This window comes from Petaurus breviceps, unplaced genomic scaffold (assembly GCF_028583685.1).
Source record: "Petaurus breviceps papuanus isolate PSGF00001 unplaced genomic scaffold, PetGlider_PUasm1.0 688, whole genome shotgun sequence".
Classification (NCBI taxonomy): Eukaryota; Metazoa; Chordata; class Mammalia; order Diprotodontia; family Petauridae; genus Petaurus; species Petaurus breviceps.
In genome coordinates, this window is record NW_027186457.1 from 12430796 (window position 1) to 12452021 (window position 21226).

The 21226-nt window shown below is 39.9% G+C and overlaps 1 protein-coding gene across 14 annotated transcripts in view; it reads left to right on the forward strand.

Moving 5' to 3' along the window:
* The window catches only part of ZBTB38 (zinc finger and BTB domain containing 38), a 91459-nt gene that overhangs the window by 29915 nt on the left and 40318 nt on the right, over positions 1–21226 (forward strand). For 4 of the 14 annotated variants that reach the window (XM_069104644.1, XM_069104642.1, XM_069104643.1 and 1 more), the window contains exon 3: positions 20665–20827. The exons of 4 other annotated variants lie outside the window; for them this stretch is intronic. Coding sequence is in view for 1 of the 10 variants with exons in the window: in XM_069104632.1 (XP_068960733.1) it covers positions 18864–18884 (21 nt within the window). In the remaining 9 variants the exon portion in view is untranslated. Of the gene's footprint in view, positions 1–2313; positions 2378–2875; positions 3329–10902; positions 11002–17434; positions 18885–20664; positions 20828–21226 lie in introns of those variants that run through there. 6 more of the 14 variants (XM_069104645.1, XM_069104639.1, XM_069104637.1 and 3 more) reach the window with 5 other exon arrangements.

Below are 21226 nucleotides of genomic sequence, written 5' to 3' on the forward strand. Positions count from 1 at the left end.
CTCTCTCTCTCTCTCTCTCTCTCTCTCTCTCTCTCTCTCTTCCCTTCGGGGGTGGGGGAGAGGGAAGGGAGAACAAGGTTCTACCAGTAGACATGAAGCCAGTAGCTAATGGTTTTTGTCAGAGAGTCATTTGTTGCGGAACTAGTTGAATGTGAGATATGTGCTCCACTGGGCAAGAAAATCTACATGGTTAAGGTATGCCTATTTGGATGACCTAATTCCTGGCTTTTTAAAGTATATGACCTCAGTGAGTATTGGTTACTTCCATATATTAAAATCATTGAAGCTTCAGGGAAGGAAAGAGGATGGAAAAAAGGAAGGAAGGAAAGAAGGAACCTAGTTGTGAAATCTGGCACCTGAGTTTTTAATAGGTTTCTTTTCTTTGAAAGATTTTTCCAGTGAGCTTGACTGTTTAGATGACATGATTGTTGTTATCTAGTTCTTTGAGAAGACAGAGGCTACTGAAGAAAAGTGATTCTCAATTCAAGAAACTGCCCATTTTTCTCATCCTTAAGCAAAATTAACTCTGGTTTATCCAAAGGTGCAGTACATAAACAAAAGCTTCTTTGGGGTGGGGGGAGGTGGGGATGGGAGTGGGAAGGGAAGAGGAGTAAGCAGACAAAAACCAAATAAATAGCACATATTCAAAATCAGCTTCGTAGCATATTTTTGTTAATGCCCTGGCTTTTTTCCAGGTTCTAAGGCTGGGGGAGGGTGTTGTTTCTTTGTGGCTTAGCAAAGAGGAGGAAGAAGAGTCTGTTCTATTTCCTTAAAAATAAGAGACTCCTTTCTTTTTACAACATAATAAATTAAGCACTTTCAGTTCTTTATCTGACCATGCATAGTCTTGGGGGAGCATCTCCTGTAAGCTAGGCTGTTTGGCTCTTTGGGGACATGGTGACAGTGGAGATGTAGAAAACTATTTGCTTGTTAGGTATGTCTTCAAAACCCCTGAATAAGCAGTCCTTTCTATCTGGTAATTTTTAAGCTTTTTTTTTTTTTTTTTTTTGTTTGTGTGTGGGGGTGTGTGTGTGTGTGTGTGTGTGTGTGTGTGTGTGTGTGTACACGCGTGTGTGTGTGCGTGTGCTTGTGTTTCTTGAGGGGAAGGGATAAATAGTAGGATGTGGAAAGATCCTTGAAATTTTTATTTTATTTACAAAATTTAATTTCCTAGTATTTGCTTTTTGCAATCTTTATAGAAGACAGTCCTACTTTATTATACTCAGTCCAAGCAGATTCCATTAATCTTGAAGACCAGGGGGTGTGGTGGGGTGCGGTGGGGAGGAGAGATGTCGACAAAGATGGTGGTATAAAATTGGGTATTTGGACAGATGAGACGTAATGTTCCAAAAACATGTCAGCCCTAAAGATTCTAGCACCTTGGTGCCGGCATTGACTTCAATGATGTCACTGTCTAATCTTAGCTAAGAAAAGCCTCGGAGAAAAACAAAGAAAGATTGCATCCCAGCATAACATGGTTTCTTCACGTACAGTATGTACCCTAGCCTTCTGGAATTTGCAGTTGTGAGTTGGGGCTTTCAATTTAATTTTTTTCGGGGGGGGGGAGGAGGAGAGAAAAATAATCATTGTTGCCTTCCCTTGCTCTGACAGTCTATGGCACACTGCAAGTCTGTGTGTTATATGTAGGTCAATATCCTGTAGGCTTGCTTTCATAATAGCCTGCCGTAAATTGAAAAGAACCCAGCACAAAATACATTTTCCTTTACTATATTTTATTGTGCTCCTAAATGAAACCAAACTATTCATATTTCAACAAAATTCTGTGCAAGAGAGTACCTGCCACCTCTACATATTTAGATGATATATTTAGCAGATATATTTACACTGCTTGTGTTGTGGTTAGCAGCACATTGCTCAGACAGAAACAGCTGATCATGCACCGAGACCCCATCCTTCTACAATCCTATCAGTACCATTAAGGATTCTGCAAAATGATGTCGAGATGCTCCACCATCCATTAAAATGACTATCTAATGACTATGCTAGCTTTAACATTTTTTTTAATTCTAAGGTTTAACATTCACAATCTATGAAACACACCCAGGACCAAATACATACTGTCTGAATTCTTTCTTCAAGAAGAGGATATTACAGTGTGCTTGCCAGTCTTTCTTCATTAGCAAAAGGATTGTTTTATTCTCAGAAGCAGGAAGATCCAGCCGCTTGGAAAAAGGTTTGAAATGCCTACCACTGTGTGGTTGCAGAATTTGGAGTTTACCAAGCGGTGTTTAGTGATTGGATTCATCTTGCATCACCAGTTGATGACATTTTTCTTTGTTCCCTCCTACCCAGTTGAACCAAGACTGTAGCTGATATGCAATGTCACTTACAACATTAATCAGATACTGCATTTAAGGTGAGCGGTCTCTTGCCTCCTCCTTTCCTAGAGCTATGCTGCAGTATGTATCTTCCCCCTGACAGCCGAAAAGGGCAGGCAGGATTAACATTGCTGGTGCTGTGTGCATGCTGTGTATAGAATTCATTATACGTTGCCTAGTATTTCAAATGTGAGTATGTAAATGCTGTGTTTGCCGTATCATCTGGTAGGGAAGACTTGTTTTTGCTTCTGTAAGGGCTGAGATATTTAAGCATCACCTTTCAGTTCTGTTTTCATTTGCTGCTGGCTGCTTGCTTGTCATCACATTCAAAATAGAGTTTCATTCCCCCCCTCCTCCCCTTTTAAAGCAAAATCTCCAAAAAACAAAAACAAAAAACCCAACAACCAAAAAACTGCTTCCAGATGGTGTCACCCTTTTCTTCCTGCATTTGCTGTCATTTAAATAATGAATGTTGTATCGTTAATTAATGTGAATATCAAATTAGAGCATTTGAAACTTACATCTTTATTATGCAGGTAGGAGGCACGTCAATTCTATTTTTAACTCTTGTACAGCACACTTTGTGTGTGTGTCGATGGGGCTCCGGTTCTCAAATTTAGATTTTCAGCCCTGGTAGCCATAAGGTTGATTTTCAGCAAATGTGACAAGTGGCCTTTGCAGTGGTCAGCTCCAGGCTTTCCAACTCTCAGAGGAGCGAGGAAAAAAATCCAACAAACCCACCTCCTTGGTTGCAGCTTCGGAGAAATCTTGGATGAAGACATCCCCCCACGCATCCTGTTTCCCTATTGATAAATTCAGTTCTCGTGATCACAGTACATTCAAGCTGTTCTCCGTATGATTTTTTGACAACTGCATCTAAAAATTGTGAGCAAGAAGACGGGGAGTTCAGTTGGTCTCCATCGCTTTACATAAAGATGGCAGAGTGTGGTGCCATGCTGGCTCGGCATTGAGGGAGGTTGAAATTGCAGGTAGGTTGAAATTTGCATGTTTTATAGATTTCTCAAGCCAATGTGGCAAGCATAGGAATGGGGTAGACTATGGCTTTTGGAACAACAGTGAACTAGTGGCTTTTTTTCCTTAGCAACTTAAATTGGGCAGCCTTTCCTTTTGACATAGTTGTTGTTATTTTTTTTAAACTTGTAAACAGATTTTGCTGTAAAAGTAAAAAGATTCCATCCTTGAAAATAATCGCGTAGGAAAGGTGTGGCGCTATTTAGTTAACAAAGGAATTTTTGAAAAGGCTTTTCATTCAATCTCATTTTAAACCGAATCTGAAAATTATTGGGTTTCTGGTGAAAATGTCAAAATACGCAAACAAGTTAAAATAAGGGAAATGAAAAATATTTAAATTTTCCAAAACGGACTTTAAACGTACTATGTAAAAGAGGACAATAAAGGTAGTTTTGTTAAATGTGCAGAAATGAGCACATTATGTGGGTTTTTTTTTCTTTAAATTTTTAGGCTGTGGAGAGTAGATTTTTCAATGGAGGAAAGAGAAAAGATATAGATGGCCCTGTCAGCTGAAACCAAGTCTTGGTGACCTACTGTAATGGATTATTTCATAAAAAAGTAACTAAGGACTAGGGAATAAACAGCTATGGTTACGTAAAGCCTAAATTCTAGTCCCTTCTCAGATGAATTATTACAGGCTCTTTCCTTTGAGCACAACTTCTCAAATATATTTTAGTTCCAAATTAATACTGGGCCAGAACCTGTTTCCTTGGCAACCAAGCCCTGTTTAAAAATGCAATAATAAATATGCAAAAAAGCCCATTAAATTTTTTTGATGCAAATATGAAATAGGAATTTTACAGTTCTTTTCGTTCCTTTTCCAAAAGAAGGATGATCTAGTTTTGAGATTTCCAGGCGGTTTCTTGACCCTAAAAACCCATGCCCTTTGCCTCAGAAGCTGCATGTATGCCAAAAGCTTGAAGGCTGAAGGGTTTTTTCCATCTCTGTACTCATTACTGTCAAAAGTGGGGTTTTCTTTATAACCTGCTCGGAGCTGCTGGCCAACGTTTGTGTATAAAGGTATAGTTTCATTATCACTAGTGCACCAGTACCTCTAATATGAAAGGCACATTTCAGACATCCTGAGAATCAGAATATGCTTCTGCCTGGGATTCCTCCCCCTACAATCACTTTATTTAGCACAAAGGGAACCACAGAGCTTTCAGGAGACAAGAACCCAAATAGAACCCTTACCCCCAAGTGAACACAGCACATGTTTTTGTCAGGATGCTTGGGAAGGAAAGGTGAAGATGAACCTGACGCCTCCCTATGATGTGGATGGAGACCATGGAGATTCACAGCTATCTTAGTCAAGAATGGCTTTATTCATAGAGCCCGGTTAACATGTCTTGGCAGTGTATGTAAAAATCAGACCTGTGTGGGCTAAATGTCCTTTTGGAAGTAGGTTTCGATGTTTTGTGAGAAATCTTTCAGGCTGATTGCAATTAGAACATGATTCATTTCCCCATGGCTCCGTTCTCTGAGCCTGAGCTTGAAATCTCTTTCCTGCAAAGCTTAAAAAAAAAAAATCTGTACTGCTCGGAAGCCATTTTCTTTTCTTACCCTTGACTTTAAAATGACTAAGTACATTTTGTGCATTGCCGACTCAAGCAGAGAATCACAAACTGAAAGGAACTAGGAACAGCAGCACAATTGCAGCGAATGTCCATTTGTTTTAGCACGAGTCACAGGACCAATTTCCCTAGCATATATAGTGCATTGTAGCTTACTCTGGAACAAATAATGAACCCTGCATTTGTAATTAAAACATCATTGCTATTCAACAAGATTACAACTACTATGTCTGCTATTTTGATAGGCTAGTATTAATTAACCCTTTTGAACCTCAATTACAGGATTAGATAAATACAATAAAAAATGTTTCACCATTAAAAGAAAGCCTGATCAGTTTCATGAGATATTTCCCAGGATTCATAGGGAAGGTTGAGCCTTTTTATTTTTAACTTAAAACAAGTGGGCATTACTATGTCATTGATTTGCCTCCTTTGAGATGTTTCTAGACTGATTACAAAGTCAATGTTCTGTTGGGTTTCTGCTCAGGATGATGTTTAAGAAATTTAAAAGAGGTAGAAAGCCATATGTGTGTGATGGGGAATAAATAGTACCATTATAATTAACATAAAACAAATACTGGATGGAAAAAAGGTAATCGAGTAATCCAGAATGACTCTTCTTGATTTCTTTGTTGTATTTTGGCCTTTGTGCTTGCCCTTCTGTTTTAGATGGCCACCTACAACAAAGCCTAGAGCTTTTCTTAACCTCTCAACTCATAATAATAATTACTGGCTTTCCAGGATGCTAGAAAAGCTTCCTGTCAATTGTAATGGGTGGCAATTATTCCCCAAGATGAAGGTGATTTCTTTTAGAAAATAAGCTTCTATTATTTAGAAGGTCAGACCTTAGCTCTCTGTTTCTCTCCCCCAACCCTTTTATGGCTAAGGTGTTTTGAAGGTCAGGACAGAGTAGGTATAACTGAGAGAGTATAATAAAAATAATAATAATTCATCGCAGATGGCTGAATTTATGATTTTCTATGAGGATAATATGTAGTATTCTTCCTTTTTTGGAGGAGGAAAAAAATTCTTTCCAAGTTTTCTGCCTTGCAGAAAATCTGGGGCATCTGTTCTGGAGGGATACCAATGTGGATGCCCTTAATGGTGTTGTAGAGTATTGTCTGTCTGCCAAGACCACTCCTATTTATTAGTTTTGCTGGTAGATAGTATAGTGGTATCATCACACAAGAGTTCTCTTTCTTACTTGGTTTGGAGAAAAGGAGCTAGGAGAGAGAGTCTAATACCTTTCTCTTACGTTGACTCCATTCCTTAAATGATCTCCTTCCTCACCTCCACCTCATATGACTTCCTTCAAAGCACCACTTCTTCCATGAAGCCTTCCCTGATTTGTTAGTGCTCTTTCCCTGTGCCTGAAATTGCTCTGCATGAACTCGTATATATTTTTGTGCTTTCATACTTTTCTGTGGTATGTGTAGTTTCCTCCCAATAGACTGTTACACTCACTGAGAGCAAGGACTGTTGTATTCTCAGAACCCAGAGCTATGCCTGATACATATCAGACATGAAATAAATACTTATTGGATTGAATTTAGCATTAAACCATGCTTAACATGGAGCATACACATTTATGGATGTGTCAGATTCCTGCTATGCATTTCCCCTGGGAAAAAGAATGCTTAATAATAGTTTTTGAATATTCAAATGTGTAAAAGTAGTTCGTTTTGATAGATGTTCACACAGGAAAGCTTTTTTGTTTGTTTATTTGTTTAATCTTTAGTATTTCAGATCTAGGCCGTGGGGGGAGGTGGACCTAGGCTTCAGAAGCCAATTTTCTAACGTGACTTTGGGACTACTACACAATACGGGTTCCATTGTCCCCTCCAATGCCCATGATCAGCTTTAGCACAGGCTCCACTGTAACGGAAGACACTGCAGTTCTCATTCAGTATGCTATCGTAACATTCATCTAGAATAGAATTCTAGCTCTCTAATTCTTGGGGATCCAGAGAAGCAGGGGCTTTTGGGGGGGGATCTGCAGGAAATTCCTGGGGTATTGCTTTAGAATATTTTGCAGGAGAATTCTGGCATTTAAATCTAGATTTAGATTGAAAAGGAGATGAGACCTCATCCAGTTCAGATCAGGGAACTTATCTTGCCCTGGACCACTCAAGTCTTGAAATATTATGGGCGTGGCATAGTGGAAGGATGGCTGGATTTGGGATCACAAGACCTCTTCTGCTCATTTGCTGTGCCTTTCTGGACCTCATTTTCCCTATCTGCCAAAAGAGGGACTTGGACAAGATAATCTTTAAGATTGCTTTTAGTTCTAAAATTCTGTGGTATTTTTAAAATGTTACCTTTCTGGTTCATGTGAAAGGAATTTTTTTTTTCCTAAAGTGGCTGCCTTTTGCCTTTCTTGTATCCCTGGTGTCTTACATGGATGCCAAATAAACGCCTGTTGACTGACTGACTGATTGACCAGGCACTTTTGCCAAATGAAGTTATGTTCAGGTTTTATTGAAACCTCAGTGCTTTGAGACAAATGTTGTTTTCTGCTAGTGGTTTTCTGGATATATTACTAATTCCTCCTAGCTTGACTGACAGCAATGCCCTTCTTGTTAAAGCTTTTATGTTCTCCGTTATTAACAATCAGGTCCTTTTATAGACATTACAGCCGTTTGTTCAGAATGTTTTGCTGATGATGGTTGGGAGGCCAATGGGAATTGGTTTCCTTGAGCAGGTTACACATATAGTATCTGATTTGAGAAACATCAGTTTTCAGCATCATCCAAAGCTAAATTCTCAAAGCTGAATTTATTTTATTTTATTTTTTAATTTAAAAAAATCATTACTATCTTTTGGTTTTTTGTACCACCTTCATTTCCAAACATATCTATTCTCCCCTCCCCCTTATTCATCAAGCCATCTCTTATGAGAAAAAAATTTTTTTTAAGGAAAAAAAATCAGATAGGCAAATCTAATCATCACATCAACTAAATCTTACCATCTATGCAAGGCTTCATATGCCCTTAGTCCTCCACATCTCCAAAGGGAAGGAGGTACATTTTTTTTTCATTTCCTCTTCAGGGACAAGCTTGCTCATGATAATTACGCAGTGTTCAGTTTTGTTTTTCACTTCATAGATGAATTTATTCTTTTTTTCATTTGTCAGAGGTAATCTGACAGTTACATTATGAATCATCTTCTTTCAAAGTTTAGTGACAAAATCTGGTGATAGAACATAAATTCCTTGAGAGTAAGGACTGTTTCATTTTTGTCTTTATACCTATAGTGCCTAGCACAGTGTCTGGTCCAGAGAAAGTGCTTAGTAAATATTTACTGATTGATCATTTTCATTTTGAATGGTCCAAAATGTTTCTCCACATTTAACCAAGACTGAACTGAACATTTGAGGGGAAATATGCCTTATCTGTAAAAAAGCATGCTTATGCATATGGCCCAAAGGACAATAAGCATATATCCTTGTATACATAAAAATAGTTTATTTGGTGTTTTATCACTTACAAAGCATTCTCTTTACAACAGCCTTGTGAGGTTGAGAGGGAAAATATCATCACACATTTTATATCTTGGAAAACTGATCTTAGATTGTATATAACTACCACAGTCAGCTAGCAAGAAAAAGAAGCCACCATATCATAGACCCAAGTCCTCTGAATTCAAATGAAAGGCTTCATATTCTAACTGATATGTGCCCATTTTATAGATGGCCTCTATTTTTGAATATTTTTCATGATTTTTGCTAGGTCATTGGACTCTGTTATATTGAAGACTGCCCTTGGGTGGTGGTGGTGTGGGGGGGAGGGGTGTGTGTGTGTGTGTGTGTGTGTGTGTGTGTGTGTGTGTGTGTGTGTGTGTGTGTGTGTGTGTGTGTACCTGTGCTCATGCATGCCATGCTTCTGAAATTGCTACTTGGGACTCTGCCTCTTCTTCTCCTGGGCTTCCTCAGACAGCGTGACTCCAAATGGGCCAAGAGCTGCCAATATCATTGCTGAACTCCAAACCAATAGGCCTAGCATGCCAATAATGTCTATAAAATTGCTGCCATCTTGAGCATACCTGAGGTTGAGAAACACAGGGCTAGAATGAATTCATGATGCACTCGAGGGGGGTTTGCTTTTTAAAGGTGATTTTTGCCTTTGAAATGCCAGAGTGCTGACTATGGGTCTTCTCCCTTCCCTGCTGGATGTTCCCAGAAAGTTCTGTGGGCATCATTAAATCAAAGCCTGTTCCCAGGCCCTTGTGCTTGTTGGATTACGTTAGCACAAGTATGTCTCTGACTGGAAGGATTGCTCTTTTGATCCATAACTCATACATCTTTTCCCTTTGTGGTCTGTTTCTTTTATGTGTTTTCTTGTTGTAAGAGGCTTGGACACCCCAAATATCAGCTGCCATTGGAGGCCTATAGAGAGATCCTGTTAAAGCCCTGAACTGACCCACTCCTAGCTACCAATTCAAATATAGAAAAAATGTCAGGAGTTTCACTATTGTCTAAAATAATAAAACAAAAAATAGCCCCACACTTAGCCTGTGGGAACCAAAGAAATCCTCTATAAAGGAAAGGGACCCTGAGCCCCTTTCATCTCCAATATGCTAGGATTCTTAGTATTTCTTAACCTTCCCCAAACTCATATCACATCTAAGCTCCTGTCCTTTTTGAGGCCTAACAATCATGTTCACCTTTGCCAGCTCAAGAGGATGATATAGAGTCCCGGCTGGAAGGCCTTCTATGTTCATTGAGAGAGGAAAAACAAAAGCCACCAACTTAGAATATGGTAAAATCCCAGAGGGGCAATGACTTTTTTCTCCTCCTTTTCAATTCTTCTTGGAGGATGGGGGGGAACCTTTCTTAGGGCAAAAGGAGGAGCCTGGTAACTTATTGAAAGACAGTCTGCAAAAGTGAGACTACCTGGGGGAAGGAATTTGAAAGAGGAAAGGGTGATCATTTGGGGGGGGGGGGGTTGCTATTAGGCCACGAGGGCCAGGCAGTATACCGAAGAATGCAGAGGATGAACAATGCCAACAGTCAGGGGACAGGCCTGGACAAAACACAAGGAGATGGAGAATAGGCAGCTAGAGAGCGGGGGTAGAGGACTGTGGAGGAGGATGAGTCTTAACTTGACTCTGCAGGCTCAGGGGAGCCTTCCATAAACACAGTCTGTGAGCCTGCTGGGTAGGGATGGTGTAAAACTATGTCTTGACAGCTGCTGCCACTGTGTTGGCCTGGCTGATTCATCGTCACGTGGGGGTTATTAGCTGGGGCTGACTTATTGATTGCAATACAGCTTTCAGCTTATCTCTCCCCCTCTATAAGGAATCCCAGGAGTGACTTTCTATATACTGGGATCCCTTTTTTTTTTTTTGTGGCACGGTCCCCTTGGGAGGTCTGGCAAATCCTGTGGACACCTTTGCTGAATAATGTTCTTAAACACATAAAATAAAATATGTAGAATTACAAAAAAGACCAATAATATTGAAATGCCATTATAATTTTTTTTAAATACACAAATTCATAAAATGAGCTCATGGACCTGGGGTTCAGAGCCCCTAGTTGACAGTTATTAATGAAAGGATAGTTTACAGATTCCTTTGTTATTTTGGGGAGATGTTAAGGTTCTTTCTTAGATATAGAGAATTCAATTTAACAAATTAAATTCAATTAATATTTATTGAGTGCCTACTATATGCAAGACACGGTGTTTGGCGCTGGAGATAGGAAAACAAGCCAAATAGTCCAGGCCCTTAAAGAGATTACATTCTGTATGGGGGGGGTGGGCGGGGAATTGAGGGTGGTGGAACATATCTACCTACACTGATAGGTTTTGGTCAGGCCTTCTGATTTCAGTCATTTCAATAGGTGAGAATATCAACAAATGGGAGGTAAATGACACTCAAAAGAGACATTTTAAGTAGCAGAAAATGCTTACGTCTACCTGTTGGGGACTTTTCTGGAAATTCGAACCTCTTTTTCCCAGGTGCATCCTATCTACTTCAAGATAAGGTCGGCACTGGCCTTTGGAGGAGAGGAGAAGGAAGGGATTCAGGTGGCCCTGGGATAGACTGATGATTCCCAGGTATGGTATTCAAGGAAAGCACTGGAAGGGAGCAGTGGTATTTGTAGCAGTAATAGACTTCTAAAAAGGAAGAATACAGAAGCAGCCTGGGTTAAAAATAATCAGAAGTCTGGAGGATAAAGAGGATAAAGAGGCAGACAGAAAAGTGCTGTCAATGAAATCCATTGAAAGATGACCAGGTTCTATTTGTTTCCACTTTGAAAAAACAAAGGAAAAAAAGAAAGAATAATTAGCTTTGAAGGATAGGTAAGAGGGGGAATGCCATTGATCATGGAGGAGGCAGGGAAACTTTTAGGAAATTGGCTAACAGATTAAGTGTATTTCAGTCTATTAGCAGAAGCCCTGGTATCTGAATATGTTGCTGGAATATCTGAATTATTAATAACAAATGTCGGTAAACCCAGAAGTTCCTGAAGGACATATAAATCTAAATTGGAAAGAGATGACAAATTTTTAAAAACTTTTCCCCAAAAATTTACATGTGAAAGTAGGAAACATTAATTTGTTAAGCATGGAAAATAAACCTGGAGCCTATTCAGTTTAACAAGGTGTTAACAGGAGGTAACAAGGTTGGTACCAGAATCAGAGGAACAGATTTTAGAGGGACATCGGAGGTCATCTAAGTCTCATGTTACAGATGAAGAAGCTAATGTCTGGAGAGGTTATGACTTGAAAGCAGCATCGTAGTAAATCTTTACTCTTTCTTGGCAATTAGCTCTCATTAGAGTAATGGTAGATAGTTTTGGGTCTGTTTGGTTTTTTTTCCCTTCTCCTCCCCCATTTTCTGAGATGATATTTTTAGAATTCCATTTCTCCCTCAAATGCTGTTTTCTTCCAGGCTGTAAGATTTTGGCCAAGTCAGCAAGGGCTGGAGGTAAGACTTGACCATGAACGTCTCAGTGTATGTGTTACTGTAAAAGCACAGCTGGGAACATCTGAAAATCCAGCCTTTTTGCTATATTGCTGCAATCTCTGTATTTTTTAATTGGCTTAGATTTTTTTTTTTTTACTTTCTTGACTCCCCACCCTGCCCCCCTCTCTCCTCCCCAAAAAAGCCTTGATTAGTTATCTAATGTTCAGTATTCCTTTACTCTCTCCTTTATTATTAGAAGATTCTCTGAAGGCCCTGAATGAGCCTCGGGGTTTGGACTGAGACTCTACTCGTGTAGTGTGGGGCAAGCTCACAAATTCTGCTTTTGAATCTTTGGACTTTGGACAGCTAACACAAGTGACCAGAGCTTGTAGCCTTGGTGCATTGTGGACCTGCCTCCCCTAGTCCTGGGAATTGTTCTCCGGGAGTTTCTGTGTCAACCAGTCTCTGGGCTGAAACCAAACAAGGCTTTCTCTGCTCATTTATTGCTAATTGCCTTCCATTGTTGACTCTTCATCCCTCAGGCCTTTGGTCTCTGCAAAGGGGCTGTCTGCTGGTTGTGTTAGGTTTTGTGTTAGGGGTTGGGACTGGTTTTGTTTTAAAAATCATTGCTTTATTACATTCAGGCACAGGAATCAGAAGCTGCCTGTTTCCACTTTAAACAGAGGCCCTCATGAGGCCTTATTCCTCAGAGTCAGCAATTCTCTCTGAGCATTTGTGGACTTGCAGAGCTAAGGCTGACTGGTCAGACATTTTCCTCAGTGTTTGCAAAAGTCTATAGGATTACTGGGTTCGACACAAACTGCTAACTGTTACTACCTCTGTGGCCTTGAGCAAGTTTGCTCAGTTTCCTCATTTGAAAAATGGGAGCTGGGAAGGGGGAGTCAGACTAGATGACCTCTAAAGTTCATTCAAACTCAAAATTCTCAAAACGTGAGGGTATCTACGTTTGCCTAGAAAATAAAAAAACAAGGCTTTCATTTTCTCAGTCTTGTAACTTCCCTGTCTCACTTGACTGGGTAGAGTTCTATTAAATCTTATGGACATAGAGGTTCAATGCTTAAAGCTCCCAGATTTCCTGCTCCAGCATCGATTTTTGACAGACCTGAAAGTGACAGATAAGTCATGAGGTAACTTCATAGCATTGGAGGAAAAAAAAATTTAAAGGTAACTTTTGTGAAGGGATGAAATTATCCCTTTAAAACATCTATTGTGCAAATGTACCAATCACAGGTGTTGAGGCTGTTTCCTCTGGCATGGGTGGGGTATTGTTTGTTTAGCCCAAGAGTTTTAGAAACAAGGGTGGATTATATTGCCTTAATGAAACAATTGGACTTCTATTTGAAAAAGCAAATAAAAAATTAAAGCTTTAGCCATTTTTACATTTAAAGAGATGAAAAATTGAGTGGACTGGATTCAAGTGAACTCTGAAAATGTAATTGACCATGAGACAGAATTATGAAAACACCCTCAGTGCCCTTTCCTCCCCCTACCCCCGCCCTGAAAAAAATCTCAACCCTTACCAGTACCTTCTTATTTCCTTGGTTGGGCACCAAAAACACGCTCAGTTCTATATTGTACGTGCAAGAACACGGTCCTTGCCCCAGGGGTTTACAATCTCAATTACACAGCTTATAAACAAAACTTTCTGGCCCAAACTCTTGACTAGCTAGGTCTGCCTTGTTGATACAAAACAACTGCACAGAGTTAGCATTATTTTTTTTTAGAGCATAATAAATCATCTGAGTTGTGATTTCCTGTACATTATTCCACTTTATGACTACTTCCTGGCTATAGGTAAATGAATAATTTCATTCTGGACTATGGCCCTAACAGAATATCCACTTTAAATATCTATTATACATGATATATGCATGGGGTCTTATACATATTTTAAGCGCTAAAGATTTCTTTCCCAGTTATGAGCAGCAACTTTAGTAAGATGTTATCTTAGTCAAAAGCCATAGGAGAAACTTTTTAATACTTTCAAAGAAACTTCTAAGACCCAAGAGTCTTTCCTTGTCATGGTAAGTCACGAGTTTCGTCATGGGAAGTAATTCAGAATCCAAATATAGCACTTGGGACGAAGTCTTTTCCAGACCCTAATTTGGAAGAGGTAGGGAACTAAGGACCAGAAACTTCTAAGTAATTTTTCCCCGTCAGAAATATTAACCCTATGAGACCCAATGTCTTTCTAACTGTACCAAATATATTCAAAGTCCTCCCAATTTTCCAGGAAGTAGTATAAGGAGTTGTTTTTCTTCATACTTCATGGTTTCTTAAAAGGGAGAGTTCAGGAGAAAGGAGGGAAAGTCTCTACTTTGGGGTTATCCCCTGTGGTGAACTTTGTGGGGGAGGACGGGGATAAAGGTCACACAAAATAAGCAGGCATAGATGGGCTATAATCTGCATTGTTGGAGGGGAACAACCACATCATACATAGTCCCATTTTAAGTAGAGTTGAGCAAGTGTTTTGCTTTAGGATATGTTTGGTAAAAATGATCTGGGGTTATTATAATTGGCGAATGACCTTGAAATAATAGCTGAAGTATTTCTCCTATGAAGCAAGTCATGGGAAAAAGTATAGGACTTTGAGTCTAGAAAAGGCATCCTGATTAACAGAACGATTGGTCAACTTCTTTATTATCTAGGTCACCTGGAACAATTCACTTAAGCGGACTGAGCTCCCTGTCCCCCACATTTCCTCAACGGTAAAATAAATGGTCTGGACTAAATTACCACAGAGGTCCCTTTTCACTCTGAATCTATAATCTTGTATGAATTCTTATCTTCTTTCTGCCACTAATTGTCCTGGGGAAGGCAGGGTGGTGTAAGAAAAGAGGTAATATATTTAGAGTTTGAGAACCTGAATTCACATTGTGACTCTGTTACCTTACTATTTACGTGTTTTATAAATCATTTAATTAATCTGGGCCTCAGTGTCTTCATCTGTAGGATAAGGTGAGGTTTGTGGGTCTATTCCAGTGCTAAAATTCTATAAGCCAATATCTTTGACCTTGAATAGATGATTTTATTTGCTGTTGTATTGACTTTTATTTCATTTTGACCTTTAATGACCTTGAACAGGTCCTGACTAGCACAACCCTAGATTAGGCTCTTATTAGCTTTCACCTGGACTATTTATTGAGAGGTAGAGTTGAACCAGTCAAGATTTGAAAGGGATCGTGAAGGAAGAACTGTTATGACTTGAAAACCTCAGAGAGGAGTCAAAGATGATTCTGAAGTTTAGGGTGTTGGTTACTGGAAGGATTGTGGTATGATACACAGAAACAGGGAGGTCAGAAGGAGAATGTGAAAGCAGTTGGTGAAAGGTTAGGCTGTCTAGCATGCAGTTAAAAATGTAAGACTGAAGCTTGGAAAGAGGCCAGAGCTATAGCTATAGATTGGGGTTCATTCACATAGAAATGAGAGTTGGAGTTGTAGGAATAAGTGATCTTTTTCTAGGGCTAAAAGTGTTGAGAGGAAAAAAAAAGGGAAGGACAGGACTTTGAGGACCATCGACATTTAGAGGAAAGAGGGAAAATAAACTTTTAGATGAAATGGAGAACTGTTTGTCAGAGAAAGAGAATCAGAATAAAACAGGGTCATGTAAGCCACGGGAAGTAAGATGCTCAAAAAAAGAAATGGTGGCCAATAGTGTTCAGAGGAGAATGGAGACTTAGAGATGGTCTGGGAGTTAGTAAGTATGGAATGATACTTTAGTTGTAATTGATCCTGAGTCAAAATTGGTTTGTTTCCTTGGTAACAACATACTAATAAAATATATAAAAACAAAGAGATTTAGTGAAGAAATGTTAACGAAGAGAATTGTTAGAATCAACTCCCAACTGGAGCATAGTTTGAATCATGCTATTAAAAAATTAGCCCAGCATGCACGAACACTGTTCTTTGTTTTTTGGTTGGTTGGTTGTTGTTTTTTTTTTTTAGTGCTTCATGTCAGTATGACCCAGACTGTTAATTTCTCTACTTGATGATAAGGTCCATGAAAGTAGAGACTCTTAGAAGTATTTCTCTGGGCCTAAATTTCCTTATCTAGAAAATGGAAATACTGGACTACACAATGTCTAAAGTTTCTTCCAGTCTTAAATGTCAGGGCATTCTTCTCACATGGCACTACCCTAATCACATCACCTCCGTCACCTCTCATATAGATTATTACAATAGCTACCTAATCAGGCTCCCTGCCTCAAATCTCTCTCCTCTCCTTAAAACTGCTGAAAGTGATTCTTCTAGAGCACAGTTATGACCAAATCACTCTGCTATGTATTAACTGCCAATGGCTGCCTATGACCTCTAGAATCAAATTTAAGTTTTTCTGTTTGGCCTTAAAAGCCCTTCACAATCTTTTCAATTTCTTTATATATATCTCCCCTTTGTGTATTCTGGAGTCCATCCAGGCTGTCCTCCTCAATCTTCCTCAAACACCTCCACCTCCCATCTCTCTGTCTTTACATTGGCTGTCCACCATACCTGAAATACACTACTTTCCCGCCTATGTCTCCCCAAATCCTTTGTTTCCTTCAAAACTCAACATGAGCCATTTTCTATGTGAAGCCTTTCTAGGTCTCCCCCTCCCCAACCCAGCTGCTAGTGATTTCCCTTCAAAAATTATGCTGCCTTTGTGTTGTAAATATTTTATTTATCTCTACCTATCACAGTTGATAAACATTTATTAAGCTCCTACTGTTTACCAGGCACTATATTGAGCACTGGGCATGCAAAGAAAAGTAAAAGGTAGTCTCTGTGTCAAGGAACTCCCAATCTAATAAAAATACTTTTATAATAATTATAATTATCCATATTGTCTCCTCTGATAGAATGTAAGTTCTCTGAGTGCAGGGACTAATTCAATTTTGACTTTCTACTTCCAGTTCCTAGCACGTAGTAAGGGTTTGACAAATGCTTGTCGGTTAACTCATTCTTTATCTTTTTATGCTCAAAAGTCTCAGATACAACAGGTGTTCAATAAGTATTGAATAAAAAAGGACCTTGATGGAGAGAGAGTTAATTAAGAGACCCATTCTTTCTTCCTTCCCCAGAATAAAAGATATATTGCTTGGAGGGAAAAGAGGAATATTTTGAGAAAATTAGGGCAGTGGCCCCAGATCACCCAAAACATAACAAAATAAGGAACCATCAAATTTTACAGATCATTCTCGCTCAGCTCCTACATTAACTGAGGAGAATGAGGCTCAGTGATCTGCCCAAGGTCCCCGAGTTAGCGGCAGAATCAGGCCACCTCTCACTCGGGCCTCCTGACTCCCACTCAGGGAGTGTGTGCCAGTTATGGCCTCAGTCCTGTCCTAATATAGTTTATGAGCAGGACCATAGCATGCCAGAGTCAGCAAGCAAAGCTTGAAGTAATATTGATACTCTTCCAAAAGAGACCATCATCTGCTCTCCCTGCCATATTTCTAGCAACTACACAGCAGGACAATGTGGTTTTTAATTTTTCATCTTGTGGAAGATTTGGATTCATGCCAATTAATGTAGATTTTTTTTTTGCCTTTTAAGATTTTTTTTCCCTTTTTCTTCCATAAATAGGAGTTACCAAGTTATATATTAATTAAATTGTAAGAAGCATTAAAATAGCCTATGGGCAATATGGAGAATAGTAATTACAGATCATATTTATAAGCATTTTCTTGTCGCATAGATAGCACAAAGCAGTTTTATTCCCATTTCATAGTGAAAGAAATACTTGGACTCTGAAGAGAAATGCCTTGTTCCACTGAGACCACACTGGGTAGTGAGTGTCAGAGGGGACTTGAACCTGGGTTGCGTGCCTAGGGCTTTTTCTCCCACTTAATCTGTCTCCTGGCCCAGAGCTCGGCCTCTGGTTCTCCATAGACAATCAGGGCACACGATGCCAAGTTTCAGGCTTGGCCCCTCACTTGGCTGCGTGTATGTACCTTGTTTCAGAAACCTCACGGTGGCCGATGTCCTGGAGTGATGTGTTGAAGCCTTTCTGCACCCCCAGGGATACAGCCGGCCCCACCCTTTGCCCTACACAAACAGGAGGCGCCCGGGGATTCGTCAGGATGATTCCCCTCCGTCACTTCCTTCTTTTTGAACTTGACCCTGGCCCCTTTTTATTATTGTTGTTTTTCCTGTGTGCGTTAGATGGGTATCTGACCATTTGTAACCAAAGGCATTTATAAATTCCTCTGTGAACGTTGTGCAAACGCATTCCATAGACGGCTCAGGCCTTTCCCTTTTGGCTCCCTGAAGGCTGGCTGGGCTTTCATCTCCTGCTGGGGAGGAGCCTCTCGTGGGGTAAGCAGAGTACAGCGACTCATGCACTGATGCCTGCCTGAAAAGAAAAAAAAAATGGAGGGTAGAGAGGACGGTGGAGAGACATCGAGGAGGAGCCTTTCTCTTTTGAAAAGGAAAATGATCAGCGACAAGTAACTGGACCCTTGAACGTTCTGGTTCCTGACATATTTGGGGTGCGACCACTTTTTGTTCCTGGCAAGCAGCAACCCGGGAGCTGACTTAGAAAAACAATGTTCTGTAGGGCAACTTGAATGGTATGCAAAGGCCTGGAGAACTAAACGGTTTGCCAAACTGGGCAGAAATACAGGAGGCAGCTTGGCACAGTGGGAAAAGCAGCCGATTTGGAGTCCTACGACCTGGGCTTGAATCTCAGCTCTTCAGTGCCTGTGTGACCTTGGGCAAGTCATTTAACTACTACGGGACTCAGTTTCCTATCTGTAGCATGAGGGGGGTTGGACTCGTTGACGCCAGAGTCTCTTCCAGTTCTAAATCTGTAATCCTGGACTTGCCAACACATTAAATCACAAAATATTAGAGCTGGAACGACACTTAAAGTCATCTAGTTCAACATTTTACAGATAAGCTTTTGAGAGGACTGACCATTTTTTCCTTCTTGATATGTTCTCCCTGACGTGGCCCTGTTTTAAAGCCTGGTTCTCTACCATCTCTGACCAGCTGTTTTCTGTCTCCTTCAATGGATCCCTCTTCTCTCGAAGTGAGTGTCTTGGTGTGCATCTGTGGTATACTTAATATAATTTTCTGTTTCCTTTTAAATGTTTCCAAGAAATGTATCAAGAACTTTAATCACAATCTGACTAATCTATTTTGAGCGTTTCTGTTCTTTTGTGGGGCTGGAGAGTTTCTGATAAGGTGCTTCTAGTTTCTCCCTAGTTTTGTTTCCTTTTTTTTTTTTTTTTTTGTAACAAAACAAAACCTTTTTCCCTATTGAGGTTTCAAAAAAAAAATTGGCTCCGAAAAAAATTCTTCCCTCAAATTCTAGCTGCCACCTGCATTGTTACCGTGACTTCTTTTCATGAGGCATTGCCTGCTCAGGGAGAAAAACCAAGCTTCCAGTGCTTAGTCATTCTTTGTGGTATTCGGCAAACAAATATTTTGGCCCTGGTGTGGGATTGACCTGGTCCCTAGACTCTTGCCCTTCTGAAAGTTAAATGCCTGTTATTCCCCATTGGTTCCCTCCCTGCCTGGTGTGTTGACGTTTCCAACATATTGTGGCCATTTTCTGTGCGGCTAGATTCTTATGCAATCAAACACCATGTGCCTTTGTTCTGAAATTAAAACACAGATGGAAACTAGATGTTGTCCTTATGAAAAAGTGTGTGCCCCCATTTTAAAAATCAGTGTATCATAAACAGCATATATACGTGGGGTAGGGGAGTAGGTATAGTTTTCAAATAATGATATTTTGTAGGCTTTTTTGATGAGCATTCATTGACTTCTCCTCTAGATAACTTAATTTTCATTCTAAAAGAATGGGAGGTTATACCACAGACATGCCGCTTCAATCATTATTAAATGTCTAGTTAAAAAATAAAAAACTAAATGATTGGAACAAGTTAAAAAAAAAACACCAAGAACCAGCGTATTCTAGTTAATAGGTTTACTCAACTTGAAAGTATGGAAGACCTGAGTTCAAAGCCCACTTTGGACACTAACAAACTGTACCTTAGTTTCCTTGTTTGTAAAATGAGGTGTGTGTGTGTGGGGGAGGTTGTAATGGTAAGGTAAATGGGAAGATCTTTCCCATCCATTAATAGGCCCATGTGACCTCCTTGAGTCACATGGAAACGTGTACATGAAGGAGCTTGCCAAATGGTGGAACAGGCAGGGTGGAGGAGAGCTGAGAGGAAGTTAGTCAAAGCAGTTAGAGCTGAGGGAGAGAGAGGAAGCAGTCAGTGAGCTGTGAGTGTTCATTTGTGGGAAGGCCCTAGCAGGGGGAAGTCTTGAGGATGGCGGCGCTTCCTACATTGCTATTGTGTATGTATTTCTTTGTTGTTATGATGGATTTGGCTTTCTTGGTGTTGGAATTCGGCTTTCTGGTATTTGAATAAATGTTTTGCTTCTGTTTGCCATATGGAAAGTCTGTTATATTTTGCGATTCAGAATTAGATCAGTATATTCATAACCTCCTTAGGCACTGTGAATATCATGTTGGTAGTACAGGGGTGGACTTGCTGGCCATTAAGGTCCCTCCCATCTCTAAATTTGTGATCTCATAAAAGCAAGTAACACCCCAACTTCATGTCTCAGTGTCTGATAAACCCAAGAAAGTAAACCCCTTGGAGAAGGCTTCCCTGTTCAATATGGACTGCAGGGAATGTGGGAAATAGGTTTTGCCCAGACTAAGTTGTTTTGTTGAAAATAATTACCATTTTTTAAAACAAAAAATCCAACTTGTAGCAAATGGGCTTTATGTCTCTCAATGCTTTTCTCTTTTCCTTTCCTTTTCTTTTTTGCTTTCTTTTCTTCCTATTTAGATTACTATATCCCCAGCTGTGACGCTGACATGTTTTTGTAAGATTTCTTTGAGAGACGCCATTGCAAAGTGGAAAGAGAGCTGGCCCTGGGTTCAAGAGCTACCTCTGATACAACATCGGCTGTATCACCCTGAGCAAGTCATTGAACTTCTCAGTACCCCAGGTAACTCTTTAAGACACAGATTGCAAAGCAGTTGCCCATCTCCATCTTCAGCGGGAGGACCATTCAACAGTGGGGGGAAAAGGGATTTCTATGGGACATATAAAAAGACATTTGACTTTTAATTGCGACTGTATTCTAGAGGCTGGATTTCTGAGAATTAGGCAAGTATGGGGCTTCCTTTGAATTCTAGGAAGAAATGGTTTTTGTTTTCACAGTGATATCCGGTGGACTTGCTATGTGACCCTTTAAATTCTCGTGGCTCAATTTCCTTATATATAAAACAAGAGGGTTGGGTCTTTAAGACTCTTGACTGATGATGTTTGGATTCTGTGATTCACTGTTGGCAGTGCCATCATCTTTCTGAAGGTTGTGGGGCTTTGGAAGGCAACACTTTCAAAG